This window comes from Amblyomma americanum, chromosome 8, assembly GCF_052857255.1.
Source record: "Amblyomma americanum isolate KBUSLIRL-KWMA chromosome 8, ASM5285725v1, whole genome shotgun sequence".
Taxonomy (NCBI): domain Eukaryota; kingdom Metazoa; phylum Arthropoda; class Arachnida; order Ixodida; family Ixodidae; genus Amblyomma; species Amblyomma americanum.
Window position 1 is genome coordinate 62,478,698 of NC_135504.1, and position 23,152 is coordinate 62,501,849.

At 46.4% G+C, this 23,152-nt stretch overlaps 2 protein-coding genes and 1 pseudogene across 6 annotated transcripts in view; 1 reads left to right on the forward strand and 2 right to left on the reverse strand.

The window, feature by feature from the left end:
* LOC144101769 (juvenile hormone acid O-methyltransferase-like) overlaps positions 1-23,152 on the reverse strand; it is a 119,099-nt gene that overhangs the window by 48,910 nt on the left and 47,037 nt on the right. The gene's annotated exons all lie outside the window — the stretch shown is intronic.
* LOC144101526 (allatostatin-A receptor pseudogene) lies at positions 13,840-14,984 on the forward strand (annotated as a pseudogene).
* Positions 15,914-22,544, reverse strand: LOC144101773 (juvenile hormone acid O-methyltransferase-like). 3 transcript variants are annotated; one of them, XM_077634977.1, is made up of 4 exons: positions 22,331-22,533; positions 19,007-19,210; positions 17,060-17,192; positions 15,914-16,202 (listed from the first exon to the last, which is right to left on the reverse strand). In XM_077634977.1, exons 1-4 carry the CDS (start codon positions 22,375-22,377, stop codon positions 16,167-16,169), a joined length of 420 nt encoding a protein of 139 aa, XP_077491103.1. In that variant the 5' UTR covers positions 22,378-22,533; the 3' UTR covers positions 15,914-16,166. The 3 variants fall into 3 exon arrangements, with proteins under 3 accessions (XP_077491103.1, XP_077491101.1, XP_077491102.1); XM_077634975.1 differs by lacking the exon at positions 15,914-16,202 and having other exon boundaries at positions 16,557-17,192; positions 22,331-22,544; XM_077634976.1 differs by lacking the exons at positions 15,914-16,202; positions 22,331-22,533 and adding an exon at positions 20,864-21,019 and having other exon boundaries at positions 16,557-17,192.

Here is a 23,152-nt window from a genome sequence, read left to right on the forward strand (position 1 = left end):
GTAACACAGAAGGGATTAAGTTCCTGGTGCTCTAAATGTCAGGTATGGACATTAATAACAGAGAGAATCGTGTTAACGGTATTGTGACTTTTACTGGCCAAGTGAAACGCCTTTTGCAAATGAATCGCTTTTACGCGACGTGAACTGTTGAGCGCGGCACTTATTGTAGCAGGAAAGCCAGAGTAATAGAGGGATGGAGCAATTAGACAAGTTCTTTCGAACGCTGTGCGGAGTAAAGAAGCGATGCGCTTTAACCAACGGCCTATCTCAGCGCCTGCCTGCTCTGTTCAGGGTTACGGCCACGAGCTGAGAAGCGAAAGAACGAAGCACGATGGAATTACCCAAAAGAAAATTAATGTGCATTAGCGGAGCTAATCCAGGAAATAGAAAGCGAAAGATGTCGGCGTTCACTGTGTTCTTTGGCGTTGGCGTTGACAATGTTCTAGACGGCAATGGCTTTGACGAAAGGAAGGACGCATAACTGGCTATCTGGATGTGCGGACAAGCCATTCGTGCTTTGATACATGTGACGGTGGTGAGAGAGAGATGTGGCCTGAATGCATTAGCGCTGACAGCGTTGTGGCTTACAAGCAGCACTGCAGCAATAGCTATGCCGCAGCGTTCATTTCGTGATCAATCTTTCACGATCAACCATTAACTGAACGCCCACAGGGTGGCATGGAGGGCGTGCTGCCTATCCAGCTTAGTACGTCAGTGCCAACGTCTAAACTTCGCCGAACGCTCGGTGAACTCAATATTACGGATTGGGAAACTTATCGCAGGCGTCCCGCACCCAAAGAAGGCATCCAAGGCATACAAACTTGGAGTGAACACATCAGGGAAGCTTGCAAAGCTAGCACACAGAGTATACCGCGCACAAAGAAAAGCCCGGAAGTAGATCGTCACCTCCTACACTTGCGGGAGGCTCGTCGTAGTCTCGTCCGCAGATGGAAGAAGCAAAGGTTAAACCGCAGACTCCGACTTAGGATATCAGAACTTTTCGAACAAGCCCAGGAGTACGCAACGCAACTCGCTCAGCAATACTGGATAGATTTTTGTGCCTCCCTCAAAGGCACACTCAGCACCTCGCAAACTTGCACCATACTAAGAAGCTTAATTGATCCGAACAAAACGAAAACCACAGTCATTCGCACGTTGCAAGAATTTGCTGACAAATTTCAAGGAAAAGATCAGGAATTGAAACAAGCCCTACAAGACCATTACATTGGCACTCAAACAATCCCGCCATGAAATCTTCAATACACAGGAGCTCTGAACACTGATCTAGACGAGCCCATCACGGTGGCTGAAGTATATGCGGCAGTAGGAGCCGCCAAACGCAATACAGCCGCAGGAACAGACAAAGTGACCAACGCAATGATAAGAAACCTTAGCTCAAAAGATATTGAGCAAATGACCGACTACCTTAATGGCCTGTGGGAAGAAGGACGATCCCAAACGAGTGGCGACATGCAGAGGTTGTCACAATTTGTAAGGCCGGAACGCGGCCCACCCTTGAAACATTAAGACCAATCTCCCTTACATCCTGTCTCGGGAAGCTCTATGAGCGAGTTATCTAAAACCGCCTCGTGAATTTCATTGAGGAGAGGGATCTCTTTCCACAGTCAATGATTGGCTTCAGGCGCGGTCTCTCAACCCAGGACGCCTTTCTCTTGCTTAAGGAGGAAGTTCTTACAGGTATCCCAAGAGGAAGCGAGCATCTGATCCTGGCGCTTGCCGTTAAGGGAGCTTTTGACAATGTCTCACACGAAGTTATCCTCCGCGAACTGAACTCCCTGGGATGTGGTCAGAAGATCTTTAACTGCATTAGAGCTTTCCTCACGGACCGCACTGCAACATTTGAATTGGAAATGCCAGATCAGATACCATACCAATGCCAAACAAGGGCCCTCCGCAGGGATCAATCATCTCTCCCCTCTTATTCAATATTGCCATGACAGGATTGGCCCGTCGGCTGCAGGAATTATCCGATATAGGATTTACACTGTATGCAGACGATATAACTATCTGGACCACTAAGGGATCCCTTGCACAGAAGAAACAAGCCATACAGGAAGCGGCATCGACTGTCGAAACATTTGCCGCTAGTAGTGGCATTCGCTGTGCACCGGAGAAGTCAGAAGTAGTCAGGGTGCACGGTCAAAATTACAAAAACTGTGGACCAATAGATCTCTATGTAGAAGGCCAACAGATTCGAGAGGTCTCGGTCATTAGAAATCTCGGGCTTTGGATTCAAAGTAACCTACGCGCAGGACATACCATAAAAACTCTCAAAACAACCACCCACCAAATTACACGTATGATTCGTCGTATAACACGCCACAAGAAAGGCATGCGCGAGGAAGACACTAGTCTTGTACAGTGCTTGGTTATCTGCAGAATAGCATACGGCCTTTCGTATCATCATCTCACAAAGGGAGAACTTAAGCAGGCCGACACTGTCATTCGCAGGGCGTACAAAACAGCTCTCGGCCTTCCTCTAAGCACCTCGACCGAACGTCTAATCAAGCTTGGAGTCCACAACACCTTTGAGGAGATCAGAGATGCGGTCTTAGCATCGCAGAGAGCCCGACTCCAACAGACCACCACCGGAAGAGCCATTCTTCAGCGCATTGGTACACCACGAGATCTACAAGAGTTCTGGCGACACACTTGCGTACTTGCAAACATAAGAGGACAGATCTCGGTGGCTCCGCTCCCAAAACATATGCATCCAGAAATTCACAAAGGCAGACGGGAGGCTAGGGTCACTCATCTACGCCGGCGTCTAGAGTCAGATCGCAAAGCAGTCTATGTAGACGTGGCGGCGTACACTGAACCGAGCATCTTTATTGCAGTCGCCCTTGACCACAATTTTCAACTACTGACGAGTGCTTCACTCCGGGCTGAGGATCCTGTCGCGGCGGAAGCCTCCGCCATCGCCCTTGCCATAAGGCATTGTGATCTGGCGGACAAATCAGCTCACATAATAACTGACTCGAAGCGAGCCTGTCAATATAGCGTTACAGGGAGAGTCCCAAAAATGACAGCGGCTCTACTCATACCGTCGGGCCTCTCACCTACACTTCAACGCCACCGTAACATTACTTGGACCCCGGGCCATTCAGGTCTTGAAGGCAACGAGGCGGCAAACAATCTAGCTCGTGAGCTAACAAACCGAGCGGATCCTTGCCCGTACCTCACCCCTCTACCATCAAACTATGGGGAACGGCTGGAGATGCTTAGATTAGATCGTAAAATATATCCCCCTCCCCATATTAAACTCACCACAGAAGAAGCCACATTTTGGAGGCGAATACAAACGAATACCTTCCCTAACCTGTACTTGTACAGCTTCATTCACCCTTCCAAATACCGCCCCTTCTGTCCATGGTGCGGCGATAAGCCTACGCTGTTTCACATTTCCTGGAATTGTCCCCAAAAACCACCTCATCTAAAACATTACAGACATCATACGAGCAGTGGGAGGCAGCCCTGACCAGCAATAGTCTGGAGGACCAGTGTCGCATCATCAGACTGGTCCAAGCATCCGCCCAAGCCACCGCAGTCCTGAACTGAGGCGTCCGCCTACTTGACTCGTAGAACACTTCAATGAAATAATAAATGTTTTATCTCTCTCTCTATCCAGCATGCGGAACGCAAAGCAGGCTTTTCAGTTGGACACCAACACTAAGTACATGAAAGCGAGATTGAGGTCTCCACTGACCCACACATATGGTTGAGCGCCTTTTCTTTGTGAAAATGAACGGCCTTTGCAAAGTTGTCAACGCCAATGAACTCTATAAACGCCCTCGACTCACTTCTTTTGTTAGGTTTTTGAGGAAAAGAAATGGCACAGTAACCGTCTCACACATCTCAGCGGACACCCGAACCGCACCGTAAAGGAAGGGATAAAAGAGGGAGGGAAATAAGGGAAAACTAAACATTGAAAGTTGGATTTTGATTAAAGGCACGGCGCAGCGCAGCCGCGGAACACCTGTGGCTCGGTGCTACTAGTGGCGCATGCGCAGCAATGACTAGGGACCGAGAGAGAGTGAAAAGTTGGAGGTCGCTTAAGTTTGGCCTTTAAAAGCAAGACGCGATAGCGTGTTGCAGCATTTCCAAGGAATTGACGGAACGCCATCGTCCTTCGGCGCGACCCCTTGCCCGGACAATTAAAGAAAGGAAACATATTTTGGTGGAGACCTGAACCGCGCCGTAAGGCAAGGAAAATGAAAATACATTTTTTTAAGGAAAGCAAAGGATGCCTGTTTCAATATTCTCGCTGGAAACCCGTACCGCGCCTTATGGGAAAGAAAATTCCCTTACGGCGCGGTTCATGTGTCCACCGAGATGCGCCATTTTTACTCACCGCCAAAGACACCAACGACACCGGCTTTACTGCGACACCAGCGCCTTAACGCTGTCGCGTTAATATCCGCGCCGAGGCGCGCGTTGTGACGTTATGTGCCTCCTCGGAGCATAGCCTCGGAGAAACCGCAAGTTCGCGGTCAGTAAAGCTTTTGGTTAAAAAAAAAACACAATGCAACGCAAAACGGCAGCAACACTAAAAAAACGAGCGTTGTGACGTTGAGGAGGACGCGAAGACAGGAACAAAGTGTCGCTCATGAGGCGGTAGAGGTCTTTATTTCCTCCTTTGTTGCAATTGCACTCACCACATTGGCTGGTGCCACTTCATTTTTAGGAGTCTTTCGGGTAAGCAGCCAAGCTCCATAACCACTTAGCCATCTCAGCGGCGAAGCGGATGTTCAATCGCTTTCATTTGAATATGCTTCGATTTTATATGCGTGCGACTCTCTTCGGATCGCACTGTGCTCTCTATTCCGTATGTTGGTGGTTGACTTTGAAAGTGCGTCTTTTGGAAGAGCAGTTGCCTTCAGGCCATTGCATTCTTCTTCAAACATTTGGCAACGCTGCCTGTGTATTGATACGTGAAGGTGAGCAGTCTCCATTTGCTTTCTTGCTTCGGCTTTGCAGGCTGCTTGTTGTTCAAAGTGTGATCGATAGTATCCTGACTTCGCTAGAAAATGTGGCTGGGACAGCAGAATGGATTATGCCTTTTTCCGAATGTGGTTCATTAAGGAAATAAACTGTTCGATATAGGCGTAGTTTCCGTTATGACCATATGTGTACTACACAGGCTCTCTGAAGAAAAAATTACCAGGATTTAAAAGATAGACAGCGTTCTTCAGAAATGAATTCGTGGTTTAGGTGTCTTAACGTCCCAAGGTGACTAAGGCTATTGGGGACGCTGTAGTGAATGGCCGGGTGGTTAAAACTAAACAGGATGCAATTAAATGGTAGTAAGACCAAATACATTCTCTTCAGGGCAAAAGGTGTAAAAGCTCCTGACAACCTAAACTTAAACTTTGAAAACACTCAGCTGCAACAGTGCTCACAAATACGTTTTCTAGGTGTTTTGTTTCAAGAAAATCTCTCTTGGAACTCGCCTGTTGATCAGCTTCGCAGTGATCTTTGTCGGGCGGTTGGCATTTTAAACAAACTGAGATATTATCTCCCGGCGTCCGTAAAGCGGCAAATATACTATTCATTAATACATTCCCGTTTAAGCTAATGCTCCCTTGTGTGGTTAACGACGACGCAGACAAATCGAGATTCCCTCCTTGCAATTCAAAAGCGGGCATTACGAGCTGTTGGGAAAATACAGTTATTGCGCAGCTGGCGGCCTTTGTTTAGGTCTTATGGAATATTAGAAATAAGTAAACTGCACACATACAAACTATGTCTCGAAATATTACGCCAGTACAAACTAGACAAAATAACCTTCGAAACCACCTATCACACTAAACTTAGCACATACGATCTTCGAAAACAATGTATGGAAACACCTCGTGTACGCACAAATAATGGTTTTCAGAGGTTAGGATGGCAAATTCCTGACTTAATTAACCAATACCCTATTATTCTGGATACTGCACACACTACCCCCTCTATACGTAAATACAAAATGTTAATTAAAGCAATGCTCTTAAATGAACCTTAAAGATAAAAACTTAACGTATACCTATCACTAGTGTATGTTTTGTAAATATTGCTCTGGACGAATTCTGGTTAATGTTTGCTGTGTGTGTTTTGTAAAGATGTCTTAATATATTGTGTAAAAATACTGAAAGTGTGTTCTATTATGTAATGCTCTTCTTGATTTTGTGTAGCCAGTGGTGCCGCCTGTCATCCGGGTGGCGTGGCCTCGTCAGGCAATGTATGCCTTTTGCCACGTCACCCTGGACAACCTCTTCGTTGTCTGAAATAAATTCTGAATGAAAAAAAATCCGACCTCTTGGTGTTCCTTAACGTTCACTGACATCGCACAGTACACGAGACCCTAGAATATCGCCTGCATCGAAATTCGACCACCGCGACTGGTATCGAACTCGCCTATTTCGGGTCAGCAGCCGAGAGCCATAACCACTGAGCCACCGCTGCAGCCGCAGAAATCGATTCAAGGGGAAGTTCTAAAGGGTTATGTTAACTATATGTTAGTTTTGTCACTTTGCGTGCTTTAATTTTTAGTTTTCATTTATTGACGATCATTTTTAGATAAGCGTGGCTTTGAACTCTCAGGTCTGTGTTGGAAAGCTGGCGAGTTCCACCAAAGAGCTTTTGAGAGGTAGATAAAGGTAGCCATTTTTTTTGCGGCGGCGATATTTCAAAAACACCTGTCGGCAACGTGTTCCGTGTTCCATATACGCCATGAATGCAGCGCTCTCTTACGCGATCTGATAAAGCGCTGTCTGCTTCGTGCCTTCGCACTGACTTTGGTTTTGAGATGACCGCGGGCTGCTGAAAAACCCCGCCGACAACGCGCCCTTCCCAGCCGCTTATCTTCCTCTGTCTGAAAGAACGTTCCGTTCAAATTGAGCATACAAAACGAAAACAAAACCATTACGCAGGTATCAGCTTGTCGCGGATATCTAACCCGCTATCCGATTGTGCCGAACAGGGTATCATCTGTAATACCATCAAAGTTTATGCGAATAAAAGTCGACACGAAGACAGAAGACACGACAGGCCGATCGCAAACTAACAAGAAGCTGCATTAATGATCGTGCAGGCGAGCAGGAACGCACGCTAGGAGATAGGGAATGAAGCACGAATTTGACCCAACATTTCCGGAAATGCTAATGCGTGCCGCGACTGAATTAGATCAAGATTCTTGAACAGGGTAGAAACGCCGTGTCGCCCAAGATAATGGAAGCCTTTTTGATGAAGAATGAGAAATGCTGCGTCAGCGATACATTTCTCGTCTTATACAGAAGTGAGTCAGCCTTGTTGAATTCTGTCTTATGGGCATTATGGTGTTATAACTTTTAGCAGAAATTCTGTGGGTGCATCCGCCGCGAATGCGAATACACATCTTGCATTTAGAGGCGTCATCTTATGAATAAACTAGTTGTTGCTTTCCACTCGCCCTGTCGTATCTATTGTCTACGTGTCGTATTTTATGCGCATAACCTTTGATGGTATTAAAAGTATCAAGCCAACTATCCCGACAACAACTCTTGCTGAAGGATATCGTCTACAAAAATTCAGTTCTGTTTCCACGCTGTGCCGCAGAGTGGGCGTTTGTGAGCTCGAGTAATTGATTAGTGTCACGCCGCAAGTAACCGCTGCGTAGGTCTTGTGTCTACAGAAAGCATGCGCTCCTAAAGTGAACAGAAGGCGAACAATCTCCTAGACCTGCGTGCTGCATGCCGCTGCAAGAAGGAGGTTCAGCAAGTGTGACATTGGAAAGAAAAACAACATAAACGTAACAATGAAGAATTACTTGACAGAAAAAATATGCCAGCTTCACCAGGACGCTGAGCGGGAAGGGACCATCCACCAAAAGCCCAGCACTGATATTTTGGCTTTCATGGCTGAAAAACCTAATGCCGGCATGCGTGATGCGACTTCTGAGGTCTTCAATGTGAAGAATTTTGAAGAAGGCTCCACTCCATCCCTGTCACCTCTTGCTGCACCGACTTTAAATTGGCACCGACTTTTTATACTGGCTTGACTCCGCTGATATTGATGAGGACTGCGGAAATACTGGGCTTTTTAGTCATGGTGCTGCGGACCGATGGACTCGACTTTTGCAGACACGACCTGCTCAACATTCATTGTGCGCATTACTGGGATGACACGAAGCTACTTTGGGTGGCACCAAAAAACACCATAGCCAATGGTCGTTTGGTGTCTGGTGTGGAACATGGGGCCTTTGAAGTGAGTGTAATTAGGAAAGTATTTTTTGGCCTTACGCTCTGATCGCGCCGGTACTTCAATGACACCTTGAGAGGCACTGTCGAAGACGTTCGTTGCGATCGCATTAGGCGCTTCCAGAGACCACCTGGTTTAAGAACTATATGGCGGACCGGCTCACAGCAGCACTCTTGCCCTAATGGCTTGAATGAACCTTCAAGGACAAGTGAGTGTGGTGGCCGGGACCAGAGGTATGCCTGCAAGGTCGACATGCTTGACACCTCCGGAAATCTTGTCGAAGAGAGACAAGACTTCGCAGGTTTCATAAAATGCTTCACGAGTCAGGAGGGCTGACTCCTGAGTTGAGGACTCCGGTGGATTGCGCTGATGACTAGACCCATCAGATGGTCAGACATTGGTCCTCGAGACCGTTGCTGCTCATGGCTGGCTCCCACTGCTCGCATGAAAGCCAACATTATGTAAAGGTGCCGGAGCTGCATTGAGTTAAGTTGACTTGAGTCGAGGTGTTCAATGCTACAGGTGGGATTAACCTTGCCTATTCTGCGGGAAATTGCTCCACCGTAGCTCCACTTCTATGTTAATAATGTCCTAAAACCTGTCGTATCTACTTCTCTATGCGCGCACTCTATTGTAAGAACACATATTCCACTTCACGCAGTCACTGTCTATGCACACAAAAAGTCCGCACAGTCCACACCACAGTCAACTCCAGAGGTCGCCATGTATGCACATATTCAGTCACAGTAGAACATAGTTCATTGCAGTGCCACAATGCATACACACGTTCACTCACAGTATAACATAGTCCACTCCAGAAGACACCATCTACGCACACATTCAATCACAGTAGACCATAGCCCACTCCTGCTGTCACCATTTAGAAACAAGATCAGTGTCCTGCAGAAATGTTAAAAGAAGGCGTGCAGCCTCCCTTCTGCATGTGTGGTTTCCACTCGTGTAGACAATGTCCGGAACTATGCTGTGAAGGGTTCCTGGCTTCTTGAAGGAAGCGAACATCACCTACCTTTCCGCATTGTGCTCTGTGAAGTACATAATATAATATTCGATACCCGCACGCACACCTCATAAAGAACATAGCGGATACGATGCCATGCCCGTCTTATGCATCCAGGCAGGATTGCGAGCAGAGGCCGTGCGAATTCGATGTAGTAGAGTCGCCTGGGATCTTTTCAGTCCCTTGGTCTCACATGGCTTATGGGGCGCAATCCAGAGGGTACCGAAATGATCGAGCGCCGTTTTCGTGTAGAGACTGTTTCCATCTTGAGCTACTCTTTTAGATAGATTCTTTGACACAGCTTTATGGGAGAGACTGTCTGCCACCTCATTACCGCTGGCTCCTATGTGAGAGGGCACCCATTGAAAATATAGAGTAAAGCCTCTACTGTGCAGATTCTGCACCGAGCACAGAGAGCTTATAGACAAGGTATCAGTCGGGAATCCGCGCTCTAACTTCTGAAGGGCAGATTTTTAAACAGTTACGATGACAGCAGGTCGAACCGGAAAAGACCATAACTTCCGTAAAGCCGCCTCAATAGCAACACTTTCGGCTATTGTGGAGGATACGACAGCAGTAATGCGTACAGACCATTTACAGTCTAAAGAAGGAATGTAAAAAGCCGCTGCGCTACCTTGTTTGACCTTGTCCAAAGAACTATCAGTGAAAATCTGAAGATAGCTGGCATACTCGTTTCCAAACGTTCAAGTACGAGCGAATGCGTTGCTGCCAATTGAGAGATGCGCTTTGCGCTCACATGAGGAATCGTGACCTTGCATTCGAGGGTCGGAAAAGACCAGGGGGGTTTCAATCGTTTCCTTTGCCTTCGGACATTAAGGCCTAAAGAGCTAAGAGTATAAAGCGCCAAGTAGGACTTCGAGTCATATCTTTTGCAGAGCCGCTGGAGAAGCGATCACCCAGCTACCGTCTCTGCTAGGCGGCCAAGATGCATTAGTAGTCTCTAAAAAAACGACAAGCCTAAGAGGTTTCGATACAGACTCATGAAGTACTGCCTTGTTCGCTGCCGCCTGAGGAACTCCAATGGCTCTTCTTAGGCGCATTTTGCGGACAACTTGGTGATATTCAAGGCGTGATGCCGAGGGGGAAGTTAAAGGTAATTGATACATTATGCCACTGACCACCTGCGGTTCATGAAGATTCACCATTCAGGAAGGGTGGTTTCCCATTGCTTACTTGCATTTCTACGGATCACATTAATACGCGAAGATAGAGATGAAACAACTGCGTCGACAGCTTTTCGCCAATGTAGACGAGAGTCAATAATGATTCCCAGGAAACGCGTGTGGTTGAGTTGGCGTATGCAATGGTGACCGAGGTCTACCTTCAACCGCGTTTCACGTCTTTCTACACCAGAAAATTGAACAAAGCCGGATTTTTCTACTGATAGAGACACTCCCACACCACTTGAAGGTAAGCTTGTACCGAAAGTAGAACCTGTCGAGCTATCAGGACTAATCACTTGTCTTGGTAGCCAGGAATCCAAATACAGAAGTCGTCAGCACTTAATGGCATGCGCACTTGCCTGCAATTTCTTTGCAATGAATCGGGAAATCAAGCCATTACGACGTTAAAGAGCGTGGGGGAAAGAACACTGCCTTGAAGCACAGCTCGTGATAGAACCCTTTCGGGTTCTATCACCATGTGTGCCTCAAGGAACTGTTCTCTTCCCACGCTCTTTAACGTCGTAATGACTAGCCTTTGTCACAACTCCAGTCTTGCTCGTGCTCGCCTTTCACGCGGAAAACACTGCCAAAGAAATGCTATGTGGAATTGTTTTCGGTATCAGGCCTTGTGCGAATCTGTCTTACAACGCGAAAAAGGCGCGCATCATGAAATGAAAATTTACTAGTCATGAGATCGCCCAGTAAAAACGCAAAAAAATCCCTGGCACTGGTTTCTAACGTGAGAGATGCGCATTTCACGTGAAATTTTCCTGCTCAATTTAGGAGTATAAGCAGCGAACGAGAAACCTCAGCCAAACATTGAGATCTGGCCTAGTTGCGTAGGTGTAGCCGTATGTTACATCACATACCCGCACGATGTATCGCATATTATGCAATATTCCACCTTTATCCTATCATGTGTGGAAAGCGTTGCCGCTCAGACTCTTATATCGCGCTTTGCACTAACCGAAATCGCGGTTGCTTGCACGTGGCAAGCGAGATGATGTTCAAGGCTCGGAAGCCAAGTGGTCTACCGTTACACGTGAGCAGCCGCTGCAAGTGAAAACAACGCTTAGTTGTTCTGTACATTACCCGCGCTAGCCACCCGAGCAGCCAAGTGGTCTGCCGCCACGTGTGAACAACCGCTGCAAGTGAAGACTGCGCTTAGTTGTTCTCTACATTACCCGCACTAGCCACTCGTGTAGCCAAGTGGTCTATCGTCACACGTGAACAACCGGTGCAAGTAAAGATAACGCTTAGCTGTTCTGTGCATTACCCGCGCTAGCCACTCGAGCAGCCAAGTGGTCTGCCGCCACACGTGAACAACTGCTGCAAGTGAAGACTGCGTTTAGCTGTTCTCTACATTACCCGCTCCAGTCACTCAAGCATACATGTGGTCTACCGTCACACTTGAACAACCGCTGCAAGTGAAGTCTGCGCTTAGTTGTTCTCTACATTACCCGCGCTAGACACTCGAGCAGCCAAGTGGCCTACCGTCACAAGTGAACAACCGCTGCAAGTGGAGACTGCGCTTAGTCGTTCTCTGCATTACCCCCTCTAGTCACTCGAGCAAAATGCGAAGTATCGGTCCCATGGCAGTCTTCAGACAGACACGCTTTTGCAATTGTACACAAAACGAAGATTTCTTTGTCAAGTTCTATCCTTGATGAATTGGTGTAAAGTGTAAAAACTTGCCAGTGTCGAAGAGAATTTACAAAAGGACCCGTCGAGACCCCGTAAGCTCAGTGTCGTCAAGAGCGCGCTTTTTCATTCGCTGCTGGCGATTGTTATCTCAGAAACTGCATAAAGGTAGTCACTGCAGTAAAATAGTTAGAACTTTATATTATAGTTAATAGAACGCAAGCAAAAGTAAATAGCATAGCAATCTCTACTGCAGTGTATTTATTCGTAATTGTCGATTGCTTGTGTATTCTGCTGCACATCATCGGATTCGGTTAATGCTGCTCTTCAATTTATCCTTCAGAATGAACTAATTGCGGCTTCCGTTTAAAGAACAGAATTTTGCATTTATTTATGAACTTATTGTTATTCTGAAAGGGTACCCCAGGCTTGACATGATATAATGGGTGCGGATAACAACGGCACAAACATAAATTATACATGATTTACATTGATGGAGAATCGTTTTGACATATTAATATGATTCGTGGATGGCGGATATGATAAATTGAAGACTGATAATTGTCGCCGGATCAGACGGAAGGCTTCCCCGCTATGCAAGAAAAGCGATTGCCGGAATGTTGTGGTTTGAACACATTGTGGGTAAGCAGCGTTCGGTTGCATAAGGCTGGAAATGCCACGAGCGCATGCAGGATTTCAATAGGTACGGGAATATTTTGCGAAAACCTTGAAATAAACAAACACTTGCTATGTTGCTAAGAAAGATGAGTGCAGCTATATGTAATGGACACATTAATCCTGAATGATGGAAATATAATGGTAAGATTAGATGAATCACACAGCGCGCTGCTTGACTGACTCAATGGTACTGACCAGGTTAGTTTTGTTGGGATCCTGCACGTAGTTAGCATATACGATTTATGGTCAGACGAAGGTCTTTGAGGTCAGTTATTTAATTAAAGTAAGACTGCGGCGAACGTAGCCAAGATCATTATTTGCGCAGTTATTTGGCAGCCGTGGTCGGAAAGTTAGATCGCGGGAATCATGGGTGCATACAATGAAGTTTAGAGACAAATGCCATATTTGGAAAGACGGAAGCATCGAGCAAAGAAAACCGTTGGTTTCCTTCTCCTCACAAAGCCTTTGTGCGAGGAAAAGCCGGTGCTGTTGTGTGTTAACGGCAAACGATGACACTCAGTGGGGACATCAAATGAACAGTAGATAAATGCTAGTGTTCGCCTTGAATAGTTTGAGACTGCTGGAGTGTAACCGGAGAACCATTTACGAAGCGTGTTTCAGTTTTCAACAATGGGACGGCCGCCACGGTATATGCTTGCTAATCGCATAGTATTCGCAGGTTACTTTCTTAAGTACCGTCGACGTGACGTCAGGTCTTCTGGGCCGACTTTATACACAGCTTACAGTATGGTGCGACGTTTCTCTGTAAAAAGCTAATTTCTTCCATCAACGTAATTATAACATATCCGTTCACATTTCAAATATGGAATTATTGATGTATTGGAGTATTTTGTGACCCCCCAAGAGTTCGTTATATCAGCGTTCGAATGTGCTAAGTTTTGATTTTTTATGTTTCCCAATCGAAGTGATTGGTGTCCTGTTCAGCATTTTGAATAATACTTGTTTTCGTGTAATATGTGTTTTCTAGAACAAAGCACTGTTTCGCATACACAATACCCGACGCTCTACGCGATGATTTGAGTTTTGCCCGCGTGTCTGATATCTCACATAACAGCTCACTGTATTCATATTTTTGTATTTTACAGATCACGCTGTGGACAATGCAAATCTCACAGGCGCAGAACGCTACCACAGGCACCGCTCTGATGGCAAGTTGCAACGGCACCGGGGACCACTGCAAGCAATGGGGAAACTGCAGCACATCCGTGGAATCGTTGCTGAGCCAAGAGAACGAGATGGTCGGTTACGAGTACCGAGGTGACAGGGTGCTGGGAATTGTTGTGTATATCTTTTTCGGCATCATTCTCATCGTGGGATTAGTCGGTAACGCCCTCGTCGTCCTCGTCGTGCTTTGCAATCGTCAAATGCGTTCCACCACCAACATCCTCATCATGAACCTCGCCGTGGCCGACCTTCTGTTCATCGTCGTCTGCGTCCCTTCCAGACTGTGTTACTACGCGCTCAGCTACTGGCCCTTTGGAGACGCCTGGTGTCGGATCGTTGAGTACCTTGTCATCGTCTGCGCCTCCGCCAGCATCTACACCTTGGTCCTCATGTCTCTGGACAGGTTCCTGGGGGTCGTCTACCCTCTCCGGTCTATGTCAATTCGGAGGCCGGCGAATGCTTTTCGATGCATACTGCTGACGTGGACCATCATATTAGTGGCCTGCGTTCCTGTGCTTTTTTCCCACGGCATGGTGAACGTCGATAATCTACACTCCTTCTGCAACTACTTCACTCCCTACGCTGGTTATAACATAGTCGCATTCGGAGTGTCCCTCTGTATGATGGACTTTGTGGTACCACTGGCTTTGATCTTTGCCTTGTACACACTCATGCTGAAGCGACTCTGGCTCGTAGTACCTCCCGGTGGCAGGGTGACTGCTGGGTGTACCCGTGCAAAGAGGCGTGTCACAAGACTGGTCTTTGTGGTCGCACTGGTCTTCGCTGTCTGCTGGTGCCCCGTCCACGTGGTGATATTCCTCAAAAGTGTCGGCCTGTACGGAAAACGTATGGACACTCCGCACGTTGTGATGCAAATCGCGTCGCAAGTTATTGCATACACAAACTCATGCGTGAACCCGTTTTTGTACGCGTTTCTCTCAGACAGCTTCCGCAAGGGTTTTTGTAATGTGTTCTCCTGCTTCCGCAAGACTTCCTCTGACATTTCTCCCACATATAATGCACGCCGCGCAACCTCATGAGTGCTCAACGCCGTGAATGGAAAGGAGCTTGTGAACGAAGAGGGAGTGCTGGAAATGGATTGAATTTCAGGAATTTCTTTAATGGGTGCAGCGTAAAGAGAAATAGCGATTTAGACGGGGCTAAGCCAGCTGAGTGAACGGTGGATATTTTCTTGGTGTCACAACAAGCGCAAAAGACGAGCAATTGTCGAGGACAATTTTTATAAAAAATACATAATGCGAGGACGCCTTGCTCGTGAATGTGAAGGAAAAGTACGCTATGAATTGAAATCAACAGAGAAGAGTTACTGACAGTAGAAATAAATGTCAGCAATGTGAAATGGCAGTTTTGCAGTCTCAAATATTGTGTCCATTACCACTGCCGCAGGTTTGCAATAAACTTTTTGACGTATAAATAAATTCCGTCATCGCGCTGAAATTGCTAGACCAACGTATGCGATTGATGTATGTGGATAATGACGCGCTCCCAAAGACAATCGCAGAGGCGCCTAAGTTTACTGCTATCACTGCGTATCATCGCGGTTGGTTTCCTTGCAGATTTGCTACCATCTCACCTCCACCCATAACTCGTTACTGCCCCTGGCTACTCTTTCTCACCAAAACGAATTCTCTCGAGATTGCATACGTCTGCGCTAATAATTAACAGTGTAAAGTCAGAAACGCAAATGCGCACTTCCACACAGATGTACTAAACACTCCTAATGGCAGTCGCATTTTGCATCAACCGACTTGTAGCTGGAAATCGCATTACGACAGGAGTCATCGGCGGGCGAAATTTCCGTTAGCATATCGATTTCCTGCACTTTGGATATCAATCATTGGGAACCTAGATGCTCAGTGCCGAACTGCAGTGAAACGCATCCTAAACATCGCGAGAAAAAAAAAAATGCGTTGTCAGACACATGCACAGAGAACAAAGGAGGCGCTGTTTATTTCCCACTTTTTTACCTTTCAAAGGACGCAGATTATCTACAAGCGCGTGGGCTGAGCCAGTACCTCCTTGAGTGCAATGCCTTAAGCGTGGTGGTGGTGGTGGTAAACATTTATTATTTACAAGGAGGTGTTTGGGCCCAGGTCCTATGGCCCAGGTCCTCACAAATCTAGGTGGGGCCCCTATTCCGGAGCCCAATGGCGTCTAGCGCCGCTTGCGCCCTGGCGACCAAGGTCCGTTGGGACTGCAGGTCATGGCAGTTGAGCAGCGCCGCCTCCCAGGCCTCCCTAGAAGGGTCGGAGATGAAGGATTGGGAAGGGTGGGGATTGGAAGGGCAGGCCCAGACCATATGGAAAACGTCCGAGAACGTCGCACCGGCGGTCCATTCAGCCGCCTGACTTTCTCGTGTTCTCCTTCGCATTCGTGTTCTCCTTCGTGTTCTCCTTCTTAGCGCCGCCTCCCGTCGGCGACGCCAAGCAACCTCTAACAGACGCTTCTGCCAGCTTTGCAGAGATCTTCTGCGCATTTGTATCGACGGCTGTATTATTGACAATCTTAAAGAACTACCACTGTTATTTATTCATACCAATCAATATTAGCGCTAAAAAATATACGGGGCAGGATAATAGGCTCGCCCCCCCCCCCCCCCCCCCGTGGTCTCCAACTGAAATATGTGGACAGTCGCAATACTGTGGGAATGGGCGTGACGCTGAAGGCACTGTACGGAGGCAACCACTGAACACAAAACAACGATATGCGAGAGAAGATCGATTCAATATTTTTAAATATATCAAAACATAGCAATTTTGTCCAATTTTAGTCCCTTCTGTCAAGTTTCCCGTCAAACACTTTCAAAACACGACAGTAGTTAAACGAAAGATCGCATTACTACCGCCCCTCCCCCCCCCCCTCCCCCCCCAGCAAAACCTATTTGGCTATACTTTGACCAGCGAGGAGACTTCATCATTTTCTCGAAGAGTTCACAAAAGACCAGGCCCCGCAGAAAGACCACCAGACACTGTCCTCCTGGAGCCAGAAGCTTCTCGAAGTTTCGAATGACCATTCGTTGATCCCTGATCCAGTGCAGCACTTGGAAACAGTAGAGCCGCTGGAATTGACCTTCTCGGCGCACGAACTCACTCACGTCTCCTAGGATGTCCAGTTGCGGATGCTGTATTCTCGGATTCGAATACTTCTCCACGGCCACTTTCAGCATTTCCTCCGACTTGTCCGTGTAGACCAGTCTTCGGCACGGCGGGAGAGATGGAAAAACAGTCCTGTAACAGTAAAAGAGAGACTCGGTGTATTCTGGGCATGTTCGAGTACTAACATTTGGAGAGACATGAGTCACCGTTGAAGCTCTATCTGTACCCCGAAATCTGCCCGCGGATACGAAAACTGTACAGCAAATACGTGTCCGCAACACAGAAAATTGCAAGCATAATAAATGTGTCTTGCATCTGGACTGACCTCTTCACAATCTCATTTCAAAAGGAGAAAAGTTATTCTACCAGGCTAACAAAAGTTTCCGCATAATTGCATCGAGAGCTTTGAAAACCGCGGCGCCTGCATTTCGATGGAGGCGAAACGCGAAGGCACCCGTGAGCTGTGCGATGTGAGTGCACGTTAATGACCCCCAGGTGGTCGAAATTAACCTGCAGACCTCCACTACGGCACCTCTTTCACTCTTTCTTCTTTCACTCCCAGCTTCCTCCCTTCTCTTACAGCGCGGTCCTAGTGTTGGCCGAGATATGTGAGACAGATGCTGTGCTATTTACTTTCCCTAGAAACCGATTTATTTAATTTAATTCAAGCTTTGGAAACTAATATGAAGAATGAATACTATGGTGGGGCTAAGAAAAAAGAATTGGAAAGAAAAAGCATCCCGGCCGGTGCCACTTAGTGTGACAGGCTAAATATAATGAGCAAGAATATTGCACTGCCTTCGTGTGCGCCTTCCTAATGAACCAAGGACATGTACGAAATGGGTGTACTGTGCTCTGTTGAAAGGCCATGCATTAGGAGTGGAGGCATAGTGCGACTGCGTGTCAGAAGTGCTCCTCAATAACGCCAAAAATACTCCATAGTTCTGCGCTTGCAAAAAGTGCACATTCAATGGTTTTGCGTGCATCCCAAATGGTGCTTCAGGAGTCATATATTGTTTAAATGAACTGTTGCCTCCAGAAAAATGATAATAGAGAAGGCAGAATATTATAAACACACCACAGAAACCACAATCCTGAGTTGTTTCCATGGTAACAAAGGCCAAGTATTACAGCTAGCTCGTCAAAGGGTAGCAATGTCGATTAGTTCTGTTCTGGTGGCTAACAGCGCGGTTTACAAAATTATTCGTACAAGCTAACATTTATTTCGCATACTCTGCCACCGCAGCAACAAAATGAGACAAAATTTTGATACAAAAATAAATGAACTGTGATGTATCATTCTTCGAAAAAAAAAGAGAACAGAAGAACAAAATATTCATCAGATAGTTGCTCAGAAGTCAGCAACGAAAAAGCACAAAACCTGACATGCAAGCGATATCTAAGTGGAGGTAACTCTCGTCGCTTTATTTGTTCGGGAAAAATAAAAAATAAAAGCTCTTCTTGAAGGATTTAGTAAGAGCGAGTTCGTTTCGCCGATCGGACGTGCGCTTAATGGCCGGTTAGTGACACGGTGAATTCTTCTGCGAAAACTGGGGATAGTAGATCATCAGAAACAAGTCAGTGCGAACAACTTTATAGCGCAGTGGTAAAGACACGGTCAGCTTAAGCTGTACATGATTGAAGTTATGTGGGCTCCTCAACTATAATTAACTATTATGAAGCCGGTGGCATTCTTACGGTGCAGATCTCTGACGCCAGCAGGAAATGCTAGTCTTGGACTCGCAAGCGCTTAATGAAGAAGAAACTTTAGTACTCTGAAACCATATGTTAAAAATAAATTATTATTCCGTATAAACAGCCGTTGGGTATGGTGTTAAGAATCACCCTTACCGTCTTCTTAACCTAATATTTATTCGCATTAATTGCCGCAGACAATTTTAGGCTTCTGCGTAATTGGAACGTATGTGCAGACAAGGTTCACTTACTTCATCGTGAAGCCACCGGGTCCGCAGCCGATCTCTATAAACTGCTGCTGCTCCTCATTATCGGAGAGCGCGAACGCTTTCGAGAAGAGGTCCAAGATAGCTGTAGATGTCTGTATGCATAGGTCGGTCCCGGCGTCGTAGAGCTCAGCGCTCTCAGACTTGAGGTCAAGTATTTGCGTTACAGCGTTCTTTTCCTGCGACATGCTGCATAGAAATCCGTCCAATACATATGTTAAACAGCACTGAGTGACAATTTTTTAATCCTTACATTTTCTCAGAAAGCGCACGTACACTCTATCAAATGTGATCAGGCTAGAACGTTTGCTTCTCAGTTGTATATTGAAGCTATTATTCCAGCCCTCAATCTTTAAATCTCTGTATGGTGAGGACTCTTTTCCTCACATTCCGAGAACGCTTTGATCTTTAGGGAAGCCGTAAGGACTCTACCGTACGAATGAGAAGCAAACCATGCAGTTGGGTTGCTTCTCTGTACATAAAAGGTAGTCATGCCGTAACTAGTCACCTCAATTTCAGGAACGCACCACTAGCCTTTTCATCTCAAATTACTCGCTGTAGCCCAATATTCAATACAGGCACAGTTTTTTGCTACCACTTTCTCAAGAGAGCTACGTGCGAGTTTTTATTGTCGTTGCTTCGTTGTTGCCTTTTCTTTCAATTATGATTCCTCTGCAATTTTTACAACGAACAACAATGCGTGCATGTCCTGAATTTTCTCAGGAACGCGTTTCTTGTCATGTTCTTTATATAGCGACCATTAAGTCTTACGAATGGCACACTAGGAGAGGAAGAAAATGTGTGCCGTTGAAAGCTATAAAAAGTGGATTGATTCAGTTATCATCAGCACAGTAAAGGGACAAAAAATTTTATCTGTACAATCCAACCTTTTACACCACCGGAAGACCCATGGCTGCTCAATTTAGCACTCGTAGCTGAACTTTCAAGCAAAATTCCGAAATCTCCAGACCGACCAAACGAGCGAATAAACGAAATGAATGCACAGAGCATCATGTAAACCGCTGACCTGAACGACAAGACAAAACGAACAATTTGGACCATCTGCAGCCAAACTTTCCGAATATAAAGTGTCCTGTCAAGCACACAGATGAACTTGCTGTGACAATAAACAAACAACCTGCAATAGTGCACTCAATAAGAATTGCGATCATGCGTCGGGCTGCTTTTCAGCCCGTAAATTGTTATTCTTATCATTTTATTTCTTCCCCGCACATTCCTGCACCGTCGCATGTTCATTTTTCAAAGCTTGCAAACTGCCTCACTGATCGTATTGCACTAAAGCTAAAAAGCCACTGACACGCATCTTCGTCTTGCAATCAGCTCTGTATGCGCCCTTGTTTTCCTGGAATCAGCGCTTCTCACAGCTTGCCGAATCACAGGTACGGAATAGTGTTACAGTTTCTTGAACGCACTCAGGCAGGCATGCGAATTAAAGAAGCGGTAATAATGAACTCTAATACAACGGGCATCCTGTTCGCCATTGCTCTTGCGTGACCCTGTTTTAGTCACAAAATGCTTTTAGCGCCCATTCTCGCGAAACTATTGCGAATGCCGTCCGTAACCCCCAGCGAACCTAAGACTGAACATGGAGGCGAATATGAGAGCGAAATTCTCCGTCCGGATGATATCCAAGAAAAAGAAATCTTCGCTATACTAAATGTCCTGAGCGTGTCTCAATCTAGCCCCGGCACAAGCAAAGCAGCTTCTGTCAAGATGCATTGACCACTCGAACACCACCACAGACTTTCGCGGTGTGAATTGCAGTTTGTAACCTCTCCCGGTACTCAATTTTTCCGCTGCATCGCATTAGATATATTTTACCTGCTTGTTAGTCTTTCGAAGGCTCGGCACCAGCAGCGCTACACTCTTTCCCGCTCAATGAGGCCAGAAGAGCCAAGAGATAGAAGAGCTTCCATATGTCGGTAGTGGCTGTTCTGTGTTCCCTGCCACGAGATCTGGATGGCGCCCATAGCGGCGGAATGCGGTGCTGTGGGCAATGAAAGGCGAGGGAGTGTTGTGACGTGTCGAGCAGAGAAAGCAGGGGAGAACGCTGAGTGAGCTGCCCGGCACGAATAAAGAGAAGCGGCTCAATGCAGCGACTCTTCAAGCACCGAAACTGGGAAGAAAGCCGAGCATGCCATCAAATGAAGAAAATCGACTAATTATGGAGGCTCTTCGTTGCTTTAGTTCCAGTCTGGACGTCCTTAAATCGTACAAAAAATGCAATAATTATCTCCTGTCTGCGCTCGGTTCTCCTAGTCATCAAGGAGCGCATGTGTGAACGTTTTTTGGAAGTGGCCAGACTGAGATATGCTGGCTATTAAGTAACTTTATTCAGTAGAGGATATGAAAATTTCGCGTCGGGTCAAGGGTGGTGACGTCAAGATGCTGCCCTAGCCCACTAGCAAAACTCCTCTCCCTTTGCCTTCCGTACCGCTTTTGACAAAAGTAAGCGGACTTGATGGTTCGCTTCTCAGTCCTATAGTTGAGCCCGTACGGCTTCCATAAAGGTCAAAATGTTTTGGAAGATGAGGACAAGGGTCCTCCATACCACACATAGATTTAGACCTTGAGGGTGGGGCAAGTACAGCATTATACAACTGGGAAGCAAACCATGCAGCCTGGCTACTTCAGGAAAAGATGACATATTGTTTCTCGCATGGGTTGTGTAATCTGGCCAACCGGTGTGAAGTTTGAGCATTTACGTCTGCCACGAAAATGTCCCCTTTGTGCGCATTTGAGTGGAGGAAAGCAGCAGCTCTAAAAAGTGCAAACTGCTACAACATTCAACATCAATCTAACTGGTCGTTGCCTCCGTGTCTGATTATTTGAGCCTAACCTTTATAATCGACTTGAGTTTTCCCATCTATCCGAACACTGTCCCAAATGAAAATGTCCCCCACTCTTCCGCGAAATCGTGGTCCTTGGTAAGGACTCGACAAGCACACAAGGGAAGCTATAGAGGCCTATTCCGTGGCAAGTAGTGATGCTAGAACCACGAGTAATGCTCCCATGTTTCTGGGGAAAAAGAACTTGCACTTCTTGAGACAATCTGCATATTTTCTATCAAGGAAAGATTTGCGGTTTTTATCGGTTTTTGTTTATCCTTTTTGTGACATATATCTTCTGTATCCGGATTATTTATGTTTTGTTTGTTAGTTTACGATATAAATATATTCAATTCTCCCGAAAGAAAAGAGTTGAAGCGGAAGCAGTCACGCATGCTTTCCCCTGTAAATGTTTCCGCTGCATTCTAATTACGATGTCACTTCAACTATCCCAGCTTACCGGCCTCCTGCGTTCTCTTGAGGCTTCTCAATGCGCGAAAGCAGCATGACGTTGCGCGCTGCCTAGCTTGGAGAACACGAGAGGGCTAAGGCATGACCATGTTCAGAACCATGTATAGGTGCACGCAAAAGTTTTCGGAACGCGAAAATACAACAAACCTACATTTGTCACCAGTTTTAGCATGCAGCATTCACGAACTGACGGATGAACTCCGCACTTTACTCCGCGAACAACACCAGTCACTTCTTAATACCTGATTGCGCCTCAACCTAGCGAGAAAATTGAGGACTTTTGTCATTTCGGCGTTCCAAAAACTGCTGGGCACCTGTACATTGCTATAGGCCTTTGGCTAGCAACGTCTAGAGCCGTACAATAGTGCGCTACGCCCTTTCCGGCAATGCAGTTCATGCTTACGCCTACTCTTTTGCGACTAGATAGAGCGTAATCTTTTTTTCTTGCCAGCACATGGATTAATAATGCCGTCTCCTGACGAGGCAGCCAAAATGACAAGCTGTACTCCGACATGGTAAATTGTTTTGGGACCGTTCTCTTTTGACAGAGTGGACGAGCAACCTACATTTCCTTAATTAACTCTGGATGTTCTCGTCTAGGTTGGAATTCAATTTCGCAATTTCCCCAGCGTGTATTCAGTGCCTGTCACTGTCAGATTTCATCTTGTCTGTATAGGAGGCACGGAAAACAAGTACTCTGCTTTTAGGGTCGCGCGCGACCATTAATTACTCCAGGCCTCGAAATGTCTAAGGCACGTTATGAAAAAAAATGCGTAGAGGTTTCCGTAATATGCACCAGCGCTGCTATTTC